This window comes from Anneissia japonica, unplaced genomic scaffold (assembly GCF_011630105.1).
Source record: "Anneissia japonica isolate Jap-2015-1 unplaced genomic scaffold, ASM1163010v1 scaffold921_len549748_cov171, whole genome shotgun sequence".
In the NCBI taxonomy this organism is placed as follows: domain Eukaryota; kingdom Metazoa; phylum Echinodermata; class Crinoidea; order Comatulida; family Comatulidae; genus Anneissia; species Anneissia japonica.
This window is the reverse complement of record NW_022694674.1, coordinates 85303-103293: the sequence shown is the minus strand read 5'-3', so window position 1 is coordinate 103293 and position 17991 is coordinate 85303. Positions and strand designations below refer to the sequence as shown.

The 17991-nt window shown below is 33.4% G+C and overlaps 1 protein-coding gene across 4 annotated transcripts in view; it reads left to right on the top strand.

Annotated features, from left to right (window-relative positions):
- The window catches only part of LOC117101146 (voltage-dependent calcium channel subunit alpha-2/delta-3-like), a 108473-nt gene that overhangs the window by 45620 nt on the left and 44862 nt on the right, over positions 1-17991 (top strand). For all 4 annotated transcript variants that reach the window (XM_033241026.1, XM_033241027.1, XM_033241024.1 and 1 more), the window contains exons 4-5: positions 5843-5902; positions 16111-16270. In XM_033241026.1, coding sequence (XP_033096917.1) covers positions 5843-5902; positions 16111-16270 — 220 coding nt within the window. The remainder of the gene's footprint in view (positions 1-5842; positions 5903-16110; positions 16271-17991) is intronic.

Below are 17991 nucleotides of genomic sequence, written 5' to 3'. Positions count from 1 at the left end.
ACGTCATTTCTTGCTTTGATGGTGTTGTGTGGCTTACTGTACGCCATCTATAGATGTTAAATAGAGTACCTGAGCATCTCAAGATGGATCCACCACTCCCTCGGTCGGCCCCTGTACCTTTATGATGATGCCATTGTAAATATGCTACTTTCCCATTGGACAGTCTGTCCAGGTCAGCAAGCAACTCAAGCTGACAATTGTCCATGAAAAAGCGCACATGAAACGTCCATGCAAAATTTGTTCCTTTATGTAAAATTAAAAATACAATCTAAATAAATTAGTGGAGGGAAATAAAATTTTTGCAATAGTAGTATTACGTTACATCGACAAAAGTATTAAAAATATACAAATACCTTACCTCAAAATGAGTTTCTAATAATTTATTTGGATATACATTTTTGAAAAAGAGGCACAAGGGCTGTTCATCCTAAGGATAAATTAAAAGAAATTGCAAGCAAAATGAAAATGACACAGCTTCCTTTTGCAACAGCTATACAGGAAATGGAGCATCTACTTGGAATGCCCAAACCTGCACCAGAGACCCCGTCAACTTTGTTGTAACAGGGCAGTTAAAATGACCAAGAATGCAGCTGATGAAATCTCCAATAGGGGCACGAATGCCCTGAGAAAGCACTCCACCTGCCTCACTCGCAGCTCACAAAAGAGAAATCCATCATCTTCAGTAAATAGTGAATAAAAGTTAAATAAAATTGTCAGAACAGCCAATGTAAACAATAATGAAACCCAGTGCCTTAGGATCACTATTTTTTACATCACGCTCAAAAGATCACAAACATGTTCTTATCAGAGATCTCGCACTTCCTCCCCTTCTTCACAAAAAAAACATACAATATTAATGGTTTTTGTCACCCAAACACCATCGTCTGGCTCACACATAGTCAACACCTCCCCTCTACCCACCCCACACTAAAACATATGTTTTGCACATGAACTGAAAATGCAATAGACAGTCCTTTACCAACTAGCAAATTAAGAACAATTCACATTTCCCCTGAGAAATATTTAATTTTGTGCATTAATCGTTGAATATGATCATGTGCCAGTGTATGCAGCAGATGTCACTGTTGTGTATGAAGGTTCCATTAAATTATTGTTTGAAAATAGTGCGGGTAGAAATCATATGCTTGTGTTCTTTATAATGCATTCACTATCACGTAATGCATGAATGTTGAGTATGTTGTGTAGGTGAAAATAAAATATAAAAGTAAATAAAATGATCATGGTTTTAATAGAATTTGCATTAATATACTGGAGGGCAACTTCCTTCCTTCCTTTGAAGGATTTTGATGATATTCTGATAATTGTTTTTATTTTTTTTTTAAATTTTTTTAATTAAGTATTGTGAGGGTCTTCCCTTCAAAGCCAGCATATGAAGTTGAAGTTGCAACACTATATATAGCTATTATGTATAAGATAATAGTAGGTGTTTTTTTAGACTATGTGAATATAATTTATGCATTTTATGTATTTTGACTTTCTCACAAACTGATGGACTCAATAGCAGGTAATCAATAGAGGCTATTTTGCCTATTGATTTTAACGCCTGTCACATTGCACACTGCTCAGGCGGAGAATTTCAGGAGCCGAAGGTTACATTAGACTTCCAAATAAGCTTGTAAATGCTCATCACTTTCTATTTAACATCAGCTGTCAAGTGATTTTTGCTCTATTGTTATACTACTATATCAAACAGTTGGTATGACATTCATAGAAAGTGCACACTTATGCCATTACAACCTTCATTATTGCAAAGTACAGTAATTAAAATAATTGACATGTTATCACATATTTTTCTTTTGAATAATTCTCTGAATATTCTTCTTTCCCTGATTGTGTAATATATATTACATAGTATTCCTCTTTTTAAAAAATATATTTCTTTCCTTTGGAAAAATTTGCCCAATTATATTCTTGGAAAAAAAAAAGTGCTATAATTGTTCTCAAACAAATATTTTGTAATTATCTATTTGAGCCAAGCTAGTATGGTGAATATACTGTAGTATAGTAAACCTAAATTTAGGAAGTGTATGTTGTCTCTTTGTCTACACCTTATCACAATAAGAATATCATTATTTATTTGGTAAACAATATTGAAATAGCAGATAATATACCGTAATGTCAGTCACAGTTATAGCATGTGTATTATTATTATTATTATTATTATGAAAATCATCCTAAATTTAGGAAATGTATGTTGTCTCTGGGCCTGTTTCTGCTGAGCAAAAAACAAGAGTTTTTAAACAGTTATTAAAACACACATATTTTTTCCCCAGTAGAAATGGGCCATAAAAAAAAAGAAGTTAGGAATGCGTTCTAAAAATGCATGTTTTTACACGCATTCGTTATAGGGTTCACGTTAAGAAAACGTGTTTTGTGGTACACTTTTTAGCTGCAACGCAATACCGTGTTAGTCATGACCCGTTGGTGAGCCAAATTCGTGGGAAATTCAGGGCGAATAAAAAAATTAAACCAATAGGATGACTGTTACGTTACGGCTCAGAATAACTAACAGAAAAGAGATCACAACTTTTGTGTATTTACAAAATATAGTTTATTTACAATGTGATTATAATACGGGAATTAAACAAAGATAGAAATTAAACATATAAACGAGCTTAGAGGATGGTGGTGGTTAGAACCTGAAGCAGCAACTTAAGTACTTTACTTACAGATAAAAGAGGAACTGAAGCTGGACAAAATAACAGGGTTCCAGGTAATAAAGATGTCTTGAGTTGTCTGCACGATCCCAAATTACTACTGAATTACTTTGCGTAGTAAGACCTTTTAAGATGGGTGTGACACTTTGCATATTAAGGGTCCCATCGAATCAGGGCACCAATTCCAACAAGCTTAGCAATCTAATCCACCAATTAAAAACTATAGTAAAGTGTCCGATAAACATGTACTTAATTAAGGTACCTAATAAATAAGTGGTTTGGACCAACTGAAAGTAAATGTCCAGGATGCAAAACCACATTCAAGTCTTGGAGATACCAAACTCAGTTCATTTACCTTATGTTAATTAAATACTGTCCACCGGTAAAGGAACTTGTGTGTCATAGGACAATAGCATACTGTAGGATAATAATATTTATGAGCTTTACAAAGTAAAGCAAATTAAAATAAGCAAACAGTACTTTCCTAGAAAATGTTGAGTAAAACTTAAAGGTCCTTTAAGGTCATAAAAATGCTAACTACAAAATATTATGTTATATATAATTATATAAAGAAGTTAATTAAAAATAGGCAAGGATGTAACATGACATTCTTGAAGATTATACCATACCTTTTTCATACTTTCGTGGTGTGTTGTTTACTTCTTTCGCTGCATGCGCTGTAGCTCGCAAGAATTAAAGTTAGCTTCAACTTCCGTTAGTCACCGTCATTTAAGCTCTGCCCACCTGGCAATGCTCGCATTACCATGTTTTTTTTTTAGTTGCACTTTTAACTAGAAACGCATTCAGAAGGAATTTAACCGTTTATAAAAAACGTGTGTTTTTGGCGTTATTCAGCAGAAACACACCCTCTTTGTCTACACTTTATCACAGTAAGAATATAATTATTTGATTTGGTAAACAATATTGAAATAGCAGATAATATACCGTAATGTCAGTCACATTGTATCATTAATAATTATTATTATTAATAATGATATTAATAATTATTATTATTAATATCATTATTATAATTATTATTAATGAAAATTATCATAGGCTTGGGTAAGGTGCATGCAAAAGAATTAATTTTTGTAAGCATTTTGTTGAACATAATTTACCGATTCAAAAAAGTGGGGCTTGCCATTGACACTACAAGTAAATAGCTTGCTACACTTGACTCTGTTGTGAGGTGAGTTGTGACTGAGGTGTAAAGCTTAATTCCTCTTTATAATTGGTTTTCTTGTTGTTGATACTATTATCACCATGCAATGCATCCATGCATCACTAATACAAGTAAAAACCATAAAAAAAGCGTTGTTAATGCACTTTGAAGATTTTGTAGCCTTTTTTGAATGCACTTGTTCTCTAAATTAACCTCTTAGATAGTTTAATGATGAAATATTTACTATTTTTCAACTTTTCACAATGCAGCACTACTTAATACTCATTTTATGAATGTCCTTGAAAGTATAAAAAAATTCATATAATTTGATATTAGTATTTTTATCAGAATAGTAACTTAGAATCTAAAGAATAATGTTAATATGCTATAACTGGTAGATAGCATGATTCGTTGCGTTCAATTTAAATAGTATTGCAATTACATAGTAATTACAATAATGATTCAGCTGATATAGTAAGCAAACCAGTATTCCTACATGGAAATGAAAATAATGCAGGCTATTATTATACAACAGAAATTAGCCCAAATGTTGTTAACAATGTGATGCAGACAGTGTTACAGATGTGTAGTACAAGGATGTTTTTATTTTGATAGAATGTATCTCAGTTTTACCCCATGTTCTCATATTTTGGTCAAAACCTTATTTTTACCTTTTCGTTTAACATTAGTACTGTGTATCACATTTATTTCCACTATATCATTTCCATTAAAGACTTTAGCTTTGGGTGTCATTGGTGTATTACATATTATATCAGGCCTATCAGTTACAGTCCTTTAGGATTGTTTGTTTCATATTTAATTTGATTGTTTAATTTCATATTAAAAGTCTCCAAAAAGGCATAAATACAAGCAGTCTGTAAAAGGTGACCAAGCCTTCAAACCTCTGAACATTTTATACATTTTAGTAAATTTTTTTCCTGAATATCACCAATGCTCAGATATTCCCACTTCTTAAGTGTAGCTTTGTAGTGACAGAAGGCATTCTAGTCAGTCCAGCTTGAGTCAGCACCAGAGGGTAACTGTAACATTACTGACATAGCTGTTGGTGTTGAGAGGTTGGTATTTCCCACCTCTATAATTGTTCTAGTGTTGGCAGCTCTACTAGTTATAGCTTGACTTCATTCAGCGTTTTCTGGATTTGAGGCGTACCTTTGTTTTCAGTAGCTGGTTGATTGTCTTCTTCATAGTTCTTTACTCTGAGTCCAATTACTTCAGCTCCTGCTGAGTAAACTGGATCTTTGAAGTTCTCCCATGTGCCATCATAGATCATCTCTACCAGGCCTTCAGAAGGTTCCATATACATTGGCTGTTTCAACTCACTAACGTCTAGGCCAACATGCTTTGGTATGTTCACTCCACTTATACATTACTAGTCTTTTTACGGGTTTTTAGTTTGAACATTCTTTGCACCATTTTGTGGTCCGTGTCACATTCAACCTTTTATTATACATTACATTACATTCATCTCTATCACATTTATTGTGGGAAAAAATGTCATAAAGCATATGAGAATTCTTAGGTTGTGGGTGAATCCATGTGGTTTTTTTTTTAAAAGCTTTTAATGGCAAAAATATGTTGGAGGTGGCTAAGTTTAATTTTGAGAAAAATTCAATAGTTTCACACCATTAACGACCAAGTTTATCCTATGTAGGAGATGTTTTCCAATACTACCGAAAAACAATTTGCAAGTGATTTGCGTGGGAATCGAACTCACAACCCACGACCAGACAAGTTATCTGGAGGTCGTGGGTTCGATTCCCACCTGAAACACTTGCAACTTTGTCTCCTTAGCATTTGGAAACATATTGAGTATTCGGTAGGACAACACATCTGGTAGGGAAAACGTCACTCCTATCAACCACATTGAAAATACCAAGAAGTATGTATCTTTCAGTAGAGATGTAATAGCATAGCAGTACGAGAAATCATGAATTAAGTAAAATAGTTTTCTAAATCATATCTTTTTCTTTATGTTTCACAGAAATTAGTAGATGCTGCAGAACAAGCAAATCTTGCACATGAATATAATGAATCTATAGAGGTGAGTACATCAAATGTTTTTGAATAGTACATTAAGAATTGTCCATATTATCAAATATTCTTTAACCAAAAACTTCCATATATGGTCATGATGTGATGTCATCATGAGCATATATAGGCATGTCATAGTCTGGACAGTGCTTTAGATGTAGAAAAACAAATAATTAGGTAAAAAAAAAAGGAATCTTGTGTTTGCTACGTTTTTGGAAAATAAAAAAATGAGTAGGTCAATAGGAAATTTTTTTTTCTTTTTTTCTTTCCCAAAAATGTGTTTCCCTAAAAAGCAAAATACTTGAAAATACACCAATACCATTTTAACATTTTAAAAGCAAAACTATTGTATAACACTGTCGCATCGCCTACCATCCAGCAAGATGGTCCTTTTTCAGTCTTTTTAGCTCATTAAAAATAAAGTACTTATCTTTATAGTGAAAAAGAGAGAGAGAAAAAAAAAAACTAAAATGCCAAACCTCAATTTCGTACATTTTAGGTCGGTCGGGCCTAATTCTTGACATCAACAGGTGTGATATTACTCTGCATCTCATATTTTATTTGAGCAATATTGAAGGCAGCATTAAATGTCATTGTCCAAAGTAAAATAGTGTGATTGTGAAATTTACTTTACTGATTATAAAGTATATTGAGCAGAAAGTAGAAAAGAATGACAAGATAGTATTTACAATTTTATATTCATCTGAAAATTAATTTTGTAAGTTTTTACATGAGAATTTATTTTTTAGAGTATGCATAATGTTAATAGTATGCGATGGCACTTTAGTGAAAATTATAAAATTAATGTTTAAAAAAAGATAATTCTTAAAATGGGATAATGGTTGTTATATGTATTATTGACAAATTTGGTAATTGTACTTAAATATACAAATTAATGCAGAATTAAAACCAGTAAGGAGAATTAAGCCTAATAATTTGGTTGAAAGAAGTGGTTGGAACAGTTTTGGTTCCAAACCTCCAATTTCAGGGTTTCAATACTATACTGTATATAATTGGTACTTAAAGCTTATGTTGCTCCAGCGTTTCACAATTTTTTCACAAAATTCACAATTTTTTATTGTAGATTTGTTTAAAATACTTTAAAAAAGACAAAAAAAAAAAAAAATAGACTGCAAAAATATACTACAATGCTACAATAGAATAAAAGAAAAACAAAATATATTACCAAACTCATTCATTTAAATTTATTTACAAATTAAATTAAAATATAAATATGCTTATTATTTTTAATATAATTTATATTAACATCATGATTGTAATTATTGTAATTAATAATTGTTTATTTTTTGTACAATTAAATTTAAAAATAATTGTTAATTCATTTAAATTGACATGAATTCTAAATAAATGTGGTAATGTTAAACCTCACAAGTAGTGCTGCTGACAGGAACTTAAATCATTTTTAGACTGCAATGAACAAAATATAGGACCACAGACAAATAGAAATCACATTTGAGAAATTCAGTAAAAAAGTTTTAACATGTATATAGTAATAATAGTTTGCAGTTTAACGTTGCAGTTTATATGTAATCTTTGTGAAACTGTTAATTGGTATGGTTGACCTGTGTTATTTCCACTTATAGTAAACAGCTAGTCTTCAAATATTGATCTATTAATTGAATTCATCTGATGGATTAGTTGTGAATTTTGCGCTCATCTGGCACACACCACAAATATTGACTGTATGGACTATTTACAGGAGCAGGGTGGATGCGTGCTATCAAGTTCAATTACTCTACGCTTAGCACATGGCCGATAAATATATATGATATCAATTGATTGTTTTTGGGGAAACCCTATGAATAACAAGCTGGTTATTGTTTATAATTATCATTTTTTTCAACAAGAGCATTAAAAGTACTAATTTTAAAGTAGAACCTACTTTTACATTTGCTTTATTTTATACAAATACAAATAAACGGGCATGTCCCAATGAAGAAATGATTAAATTTTGGTGACAGTCCGGAGTATCGCGCGGGTGTAAGGACAAGTTAAAGGGATTTAGAAGCATACAGTACACCAGATATTCAAAAACGTGTCTACTCATCTGAATGAAAGTTTCGTGAAGGTTTAACCAATCAACTGATCTGAATGACACTTTCGTGAAAGTTTAACCAGGTTACAAGAAAGTGCATGTGAGGGCCATTAGGACCCACACCTAAATATCTCTTGAATGGTTCCAGAATAGTTTGTTTTGTTTTAATGAAGAAGTGTTTAAATTTTGGTCACAGTCCGAAGTAGGGTGTGAATGTGAGGACCATTTAAAGATTAGGTTTACTGTATATCGTAGGCAGATAACAATAGCTGTGTGATGAATATTCAAATTAGTGCTATTACAGTTAATGTATACAGCATTTCATATGTATTATCTTCAGTTTGTGGGAACAGATTGGGAATATTTTTATGTGATGCTAACAACCTTGACTATTTGCATAACATTTTCATTTCAACACCAATACTTGGCATTTAATTCTTTTTTCAATTATAAAAGTAAAATATTCCTGTGTGGTTAACCAGCAGAAGTAAGGAACTGGCAGGTATATAACTAATACAATAAAAGGCATTTCTGATTGGCCGGTTAGTGTTTTTTTTTTTAAGTAGGTGGTGGTTGGAAAGTAAGTGAGCTGCCACTTATTTTTTACAATCAGTAGTTGAAAATAAAATATTTCAATACTATATGTTGGGGTAGAATCTGATTTAGGTTGGGGGTGGGGGGATGGTTTGAGAATGTGGTTCTCCCTATTCAATTTGAAACTAATACCCAATTCGCACGTACAAAAATCTTACCAAATGTAACAAAATGTAACGAAAAGTAACATTTTACGCCACGTGTGAAAGCACCTCTGTGTATTATATCCTTGTAAAATTTGAACGTCTTGGTAATCTCGGTAAGCTTCCGAGATGTGGCATGGATGGATCTGCGCATGTGCAGGAATTTCAATTTCTCTCGACCAAAAACAACTCCCTAAGCCTCATGTTAGACGTCGTCAAGTAGACCATCTTGTGTGTATGTTTGTCTTGTGAAGGGATTGCAAAAAATTGGGGAGCGATTAAGTTCACCTGGCTACTATGTGAAAACATTTCAAAATCTAGCAAGTGGTCAATATAGATGAGTTATACTGTTAGGAAATAATTATTTCACACCTCATTTTAACTATATACTGTCCCTCTGTTACTTGTGGAGATTGAGCAGCGAGGAATAAAGTAGCATGACGAATTAAAGTCGTGTTCTGTCATATGCATTTGTTATTGCTAATATAGGCATAAAATAACACATACCTCCACTGTTAAACCACAAAGCTTTTTCAAGTGATGTATCAAAATCAAATTATATTCCAATTAAAAACATACTTTAGGTCAAATTATCCCACCATTTCTGTTGCAGCTAAAAATTACCCCTCGAAGGAAGATTATTTTTGGCCGAAAAAAAAGGTTCTGTGTCCCTGGAACAGTATTGATTCCATGCCAAAGAACTTCTTTGGGATGCCAAAAAGAATGATTTTTTTTTCTGCACCTAATATTGCCACCATTGGTTCTTTCTCATCAGTAGAAACAAACCCTTGTGTAGCATTTCTCAGTACTGAATCACATGATGCTGTGACATCTGTGAAGGTTGCTGTGTCAGCATCTTGGGTATAAATTACCCCAATGCAATTTACAATGACAAATTAACCATTATAATAAAAGCTTTAACAAAAATATTTTTCTGCAATTACAGAAGGTACAAACAATGGTGATTCCTGCTTTCCAAATAATAGCTTGTGTCAGTTTTGTTCTTACTTAACAAAAGAGAAATTTCTGATCATTATTGAAGAACTTTATATGCAAGGACTAAATTATTGACATGTCTGATAAAAATTAAATCTCAATTATGTCCTTTTCAAAGATTCTGCTAGAGCTGTGCCAAATGACCATACTTTGGGATGCCAATAAAAACAGTTCTTTTTTGTGACCCCCATTTCTACCAGTGCCACAAAGAACCATTCTTAAAAACAAAGGTTCTTAAGCATGGTTTTTTTTTTACCGTCAGTAGAAACAGGCCGTTGGTTACGTTGCTCAGCAGGGAGTCAAATGATGTTGTGACTTCTGAGCAAGCTGCTGTGCCAACCACTTGGGTAGCATTGTTCAATAGAGAGTCACACATGATATTGAGGTGTCAGCTCAACCATTATTCGATTGGACATTAGGTGTACAAGTCCTTACAGTATGCTGACCATTGTATACCCGACTGGTAGGGTGAAATTGAGTGTTTGACATGTTAATGAAGGTTAATGTCCCATTAAACAACTGATTGATTGAGTGAGGCATGGTCCTTGTGAGGGCTGCTTTACAGTGGAACAGGTACTACTTTCAGTGACCTTACATGTTGGTAATAGCATGGTAATAGTACTGTATCAAGTACCTTGCTGTGTTAATTTGTGTAATAAATCTTTTTTATCACTTAACTGTCATTAATTGATTTTTTATACAGTGTAATTAAGAAGGTCACATAATGTGCAAAAAACTTGTTTATACAACCACGTCCATGATACAACACACCATTGAGAGTTGTATAAACGAGATTGGATTCTTTGTGATTACAAAACCATCTAGGGCTGTGTTTATACTACACCATGGGATTAAACACTGTGTTTTGTCATTGAACGAAAATTAACGGCGAAGGCCAATCGCTCAGCAACACTAATTTTTACTTGCGAGCTTTGAATCCGTGTTATACAGGAAATTGCGTAAGGCGCGTTGCATTGTGGGATGTAAGGTCAGATAAACACCTACTGAAGCGTTCTACTTCCGCTGGTCTTGCGCGGAAATTTATTTTCCAAAACATTGACTGGTTTTTTGAGAGTTTCTTAAACTATTTGCTGATTACTATGGAAGAAAACGGTTTTCTTTTCATCATTCTTATGATGATTTTTGGAGGAGAAAACGGCGTTGGAGGGCTAGGCCTAGGCCGTCTACAGCAAGTACCGCGAATGAGGCTGATCGGTGACAGTGATGTTGCAATCGCACATCAGGAAATTATGAACGTATTCATAAATGCATTTCGTCTGCTACTTGAGAAAATTACTGTTGACGACAGAGAACGAGAGCCACGTATTCGAACATATGGGTACAATTTCCGAAGCGACGCTTGGTGGAGCATTGATGTTCTTGAAAATTACGGTAACCGACAGTGGAAGGAAAACTTTAGAATGACCAAGCCCACCTTCAATTATTTGTGTGACCATCTTGACCACCTCATAGGAAGAAAACCCAACAAGTTTGGGCGAAATTTATCAACGAAAAAATGTGTGGCAATAGCCCTATACCGACTAGCCACATGTTGCGATGTTCATTCTATAGCTAATCTGTTTGGGGTTGCAATGATCAAGTGTTTGTGTGGTAGTACATCAAGTGTGTAGGGAAATTGTGCAAGAACTCCGAGCAGAGTATATGTTGGCCACAAGGACAGAAATTGACAGAAACTGTTAACGGTTTTAGGCAGCAACATGGTTTTTCCCAATGTGCAGGGGCAATTGATTGAACCCACATTCTGATCATAGCCCCTAATGATTTTGCTGCCGATTATTATAACTGCAAAGGATGGCGCTAACAATAATTTACGGTACGTCAATTAAATGAAAAATAATTTTTTTAAATGTGCCTAGATAGAAATATAAAATGACATCAATGATAGTTTTTATTTTTGTTCCTAATCTTCAATAATAATATTGTTTAGAGGTATGCAATCTATGCAATGCAAACTTATTTCCTAATGTAAATTTAATACAGTACAGTTTTACAGTTTTATACAGTATCTGGATAAAATAAGTTTTCTTATATTAATTTTAAAATAAACAAATGATTGCAATAATTGAATCTGAACATATATATTTTTTTATTTCTATTCTTTTTTTATAGAGGGCAGAGATTATAAATGGCGTACATGTACCTATAATGATACTTGGAGACCCAGCTTATCCTTTAATGACGTGGTTGATGAAGGGCTTCTCCATGACAGGGAACCTTACAAGAGAGCAAAATCAATTCAATTACAGACTATCGAAAGCGAGGATGGTTGTGGAACATTCATTTGGAATGCTGAAGGGGAGGTGGCGCATACTAATGAAACGCAACAATAGTGCTCTTAAAATGTTGGATGTATGATCGCTGCTTGTTGTGTCTTGCATAACTTTTGCATTGATGAGGGAGAGAAATATAATCCAGCGTGGGACAATGTTCCCCAAGAATTTGAACAGCCACATGCAGAGAATGCACCAGAAGAAGAGGTTTCTGCAGATGATATACGAGCTGCATTAGTACAGTACTTCGTATAATCACATGAACTGGTATCCTGTATAAACAGAGTTTTTGTATGTACAGTATTGTGCTTTTTCGCACATGCAACATTAGTTTTGCAAATGTTCAATACTATAAAATGAGTGATTTTGTTTCACTTTAATTTTTCTGAATACTGTATTCGCTACAACATTCCAACTTTGTTTATGCAAGACTTGTTTAGCAAACATACTGCCCACCGAAATGTTATATACCAAAGATGTTATACATTTATTTTTGGCCAATTGGCGTTCCTGTCACTACAAAAACTTGAAATTTCGTAGAATTTGTAGAATTTAAAATTGTCCAATCCTAATTTGTTTGAAAATTAGCATTTTATTTTACTGTATTTCAATTTATTTTTCTATTTAGTTTAAGTAAGGAAGTAGTGGCTAATACCTTCATTATTAGTTTTTCAATTTTTGTGATTGTTATGCAGTTTATGGTACTGTAAGGAGCAGAGTTGAATCGGGAATGTTGAATAAATAATGAAATAATTCTTTATCAGAGGATATTTACTCAAAACCATCTGACGTCTTTTTTTTCACTTGATTCCGATGATGTACAGTAGTCTTGAATGGTAGTTCGTTTAAACAAGCTTGGTGTATGTATCATGGGTAAATACAGTTTCTCAAAATAGTTTTTATTGATGTACTCTACTCTAATCTGTAACCAGTATAGAAACATCATATTTCAGCTTATTACATAGTGCACTGGTCAGTCAACTGCAGTGTCATGTCTATATGAAAAGCACACTTAAACAGAACGCAATAACATACAGTAATGTATCATTGTTTTAATAGAAAACTTTCAAATATTTACACTATTGACTACAGAGACTTGTCTAATAAAAATACTACTGCAACACCTACACAATAGTTCAAAAACCAAGTTGAGAACACACACACACACACACAAAATCTTAAAAAAAGTCTTTACAAAATTACACTAGTTAAAAGTACACTCTCCTTTAAAAAAAAAAACAGTAGTTAGTAAGAAATATTTAAGAAAGTAAAATGGAACTAGATAAAGCTTGTAAACGACATGTGTTGATGTGCCACACGTCGTCTATAATGCTTATGCTACTAACCGGTCTACTTGCCCTAATATTTGCTGGTTTTGTCAGACTGGTAGTAGCATAAGTATTATTACCTGTCGATGACGTGTGGCAAGTTGAAACATGTCGCTCACAAGCTTCATATGCCTTATTAAGATGCATTACTTCATTTGGAATCCTTGACTGAAGGAGAGAAAAAAAAAATACAAACCCAATAGAGTAATTACACATCTTACAACCAAGGCTTATTATACACGTCAATATTTTGTTTATTTTTTTGGTCCTTTGAAGAGCCTGCACTAGATAAAGTTGAGTGTGGGCTACCAGATGAAGATGGCAGACGAGAGATTTGCATTTGATGGTGCATTACCGATGGAAATGTGGAAATGGGCATTGGAATATGAGTGGCACTAGCAACTGGCAAGTTTGCAGTAGCCGAAGGTGTCGAATGCCATGCCTGGCTGAACTTAGAAAAGAGTTCTAATTGATCTTCAGCCTTGCGCTTTTCTTCTCCTTCTTCTTTTCTTCTCCTTTCTTCATACATGAACATGTTTTCTTGCAGTTTCAGTTGGTTTTGAAAATGTGCATCACCAAAGTCTTTGCTAACCTTTATTACTGCCTCTGTGAAACTAGATACCATTTCATCTACCTTGGCTTTCTTTTTTTCTAAAAAAAAAGCAAGAAATAAAAATAAATTTAATAAAAATAAACTTAAATTAATGACTGGGAAAAGTAGCACAGAGTAACAGAGAGTGGCATTAACTTTTGTGGGCTAAACAGGTGGTAATCACAAATATGAAATTTATAGTTACCTTTCGAGTTTGCTCTGCACTTCTGATTGTCCTGTTTTTCTTTGCCAGTATTGGATGCCTTCTGTTTTTTGGCTACAGCACCTTAAAAAAAAAAAAAAATCTCTATAAACTTGTGATGCTGTATATTATTGGTAACTTTACAGTACAGTGTACATGTAAATTGCAGAAGAATTTTAGGTAACAATTAAATACAACTATTTTTAAAATAATGAAAATACAGTACACTTTTGATAAGAACACTGAGGCTAAACTTTTGTAAAAGAAAAAAAATTGAGGCTGAGGTATACAGTAATATCATTTTTTAAAAATATTTTTCAATATTCAAAAACTAGCAAAGGTCACATATAGTAAAGTATAATTGTTTAAAAAGGTTTTATAACAATTATATCTACTCCATATTTCATGGTGCAATGTAATAATGTAATCTTAAGTTCCATAAGGGAACTACACAAAATACAGTACTCGGTTAAGGTAAGTGTATACGGTGTTGTAAAATAAGAATTAAATAGGAAAATGTTGAGTCTAAAATTGGCAGAAATAGAAAAATACTTACCCCAGTCAAAATTTTACTGCTGCTGATAAATACAATAAAAGATGTGTATTAGTAATGGTTATATGTATTGTAAAATACAGCATACCTATAACAGCTTCTGTCTCATTGTCATCTTGGCCAGCAGTTTGGCTTACAAGTACATCATGTGGTAACTCGCCATCATCTTCTAATAGGCTCAGCAGACTGCCACCAGCCTATTCTTCCACCTCTTGTACTCCTTCCACACTGCTGCATAACGATTCGTCATAAACTATAAAATAAAAACATATAAATATTTTTCCAGTTAAGTACATATTACAGCACTGTCTGTGGTATACCCTCTATATACACTAAAAATCTAGAAGTAGTGCCTCTGTTATGGCTTCATAATATATTACTAGCCCAGCTGAGATTGCATTGGGGACATAGCTTGGTTCTTGCAGTAGTTACGATACAACATGGCTAATTTTTTTTTTTTTTTAATTCAAAAGTAACGTTATTTTCTTTAACAATTTATCGATTTAATTGCCATAATTATAATTATAGATTATAATATTTTTTTGTAATTATTGCTTGGCAAGTAATGCAACGAAATCAAGCACATGTCGCTCCGCAAGCCAATTGCTTTCCCCCTCTATTCGTCAGTCTGACTAGCCTACCATCACTGACAGAAACAATCAAAGATCGTCTTCTCCCATGATACTCAACTGTTAGCAATGGTAAATACAATAATTAGTAACAACAAAATAGGATTACGAGGGAAAATATTAAGGGAATATTAACACAATCAATCAACTGTAAGCAATCACTCCTCTTTCAAAAAACAAACCATGTAAATTCAGTGGAAGGAGAGTAGAGTTGCACTGTTGGTTTGACATTGTCTCCCAAAATACATTGCGCCATACAAATCTTCCGGTGTGTAACACACGTATTAACTTGTTGTATAAACAGCGAAGTTTGGAGGGTCGCTTTTTGTAGTGAAAATACATTTCAAGGACATAAAACCGTGTTTGTGGTTTGTGTGTGGTATAAATGTGGTGTGAGTTTGTTTAGGACTGAAGCATACCATAATTCCATGGTCACAGTGAACAGCCTAATCAGCCTTCAAGGTGCTAGTTATTGGAAATTTAGTTATTGACTTATCTTGTTAAATGGTTTACTTTACATAGGGAAACATTTATTACAGTCATAATAAATACATACAGTATCATAGAAATTGTTGCTAACATAATATGCCAGTGTGTTTTCCCAATGCAAGGTTGATGTTACAGTACATTCCTATATATCTCAAATTTGATATTATAATTACTGTATGTGCTGAATAGGCAAAATAAATTAAATAAAAATAAAATACAAATTAAATCTTTATATTTTTAGGCTTAGAAGTATATTATGTTGGGTTGTGAGATGCCTGACTAACAAGTAGATATATCTATTAATCTATTGTTTTTTTTTTCTCCATAAAATTTTTTCTTTTGTAGTATAAATATTTCAATGCCTTGCAAATAAATCAGAAAACTGAGGATGGACAATATCTGCCATTGGGTGGTAATTTTACATTGACACCAGACGATCATTTTAATGATGATGTCAACCTCACGCAAAGTACAGTACAAGTACCAACTAATGTTTATAACATGGGTAAGCATATTGGAATTTTATTTATTCTTTCTTTTACTGGATTGCTTTTTCAGTAATGTAGTACCAGTCAACCTTCTCAATTAGGTACCCTTTGGTCTAGAAGGAGTTTGTATTTGAGAAAATTCGTAATTGAGAGGTATGAAAAAAAATAGCGCCCTCTATCGGGAAAAATAATGAAACATAGATTTTTTAACCATGTGTGTGCACACAACGGTTGTCACGGACTAATGGTATGGTCTATGACTGGTTTAAGTTTACACAGAATATTTCCAATGTACATTACTGCGTAGGTTTAAAACAATGTTATAAAAATTAACTATAAAAAATTCTAACTAACACTAAACTATTGTATATTATTACTGTATAAACAAACCTCTCTCATTGTGCTATTATTTACCCATAGCCTCCATGCCCACAGCCGATGCAAAGTCAAGAAGTACTCCGCATGGGCGACGATTATTCGTGTGCTTGTTGCACCGACGGATTTCTGCTTTGCGCTGATTGGCTATACACGCTCTAGCGTTTTAGCAGTGTCAACCAGCCGCTGCCGCAATCAATTAAACAATCGGGTCTATGCTCCTCCCATGCTCCCTCCCTACCAATGAAAAGGTGTCATTGAAAATAATACGTACAAATGATATATTTAAATTGTATATTTTCTGTCATTTCTTATCCAAACCCCATTCATTGTTTACAAAGTTCATAAGCGTAAACCAATTCATTCCCAGATGCGCGTCCTGTAAAGTTTGTCAACCACAGCTATGCGCTCCTTTGATGTTAACCGACTGTTGCTGTTAACGATATTCTCTCATTGAATGCCGTCTCTATAAGACGGTCTAAATTTAGATCGGCATGTCGCTGGAAAGAGTCCAGTGACTCGTGCTTCTTTAATAGTTTATCTTAGGAAATGACTTTACCACGTCTTATTATCGTTGTTAGTGTGTTTATAAACGATGCTTTAATTGATAAAATAAAGACCCTTAAAACACTGATTGATGCTTTATTACACTTGAAGTTTCTTGTTATGCAGTAGAATAAATTAACATAAGCACTCAAAATTCACATGTAATAGCTTAAAAAAGTTACCTAAAATGACGACGTCATTAGCGATGACGTCATCGCCAAACACCGTTCGTAAAATAGAAGGTTCGTAATTGAGAAGTTCGTAATTGTTACCTTGAACATTTTTCCAATTTAGTGTTATTAATGTTTTACTACTTTGACTACAGGTGCATTTGGTATGAAGTAAATTAATTAATGCTATTGATTATTCATCATTATTGTATTAGAATTATTTAGTTGTAAATGTTTTATTGTAATATTAATGCCATCATATTTTTCTAGAATCGTAAAAGTTGAGCTAAAGGAACATTGACTCTAGGTGGAAAAAAGTTGGTCTCCGGTGTGTAGAGTAGCATACTTTGGTGAAATATAGAAGCAGTCACATTTCCACTGTCCAATCCCCATCCACATTACAGTATTGACAATGTGTCTCCAAATTAGTAAATCAAAAAGCTTTGTAGTCATGTAACCAACCAGTATGTTACTTCTGACTAATGTCTCCAAATCGGTAAATGAAAAAGCCTTCTAGTCAGGGGCGGATCCAGAATTTTTTTTCAGTAGGGGCGCAACATACTCAGAATAGATAAGTGAGAGCGCTAATTTTAATATTATGCATTGAAATTTTAAAATTTAGTTGCAAAACAGGGTGGGGGGGTGGG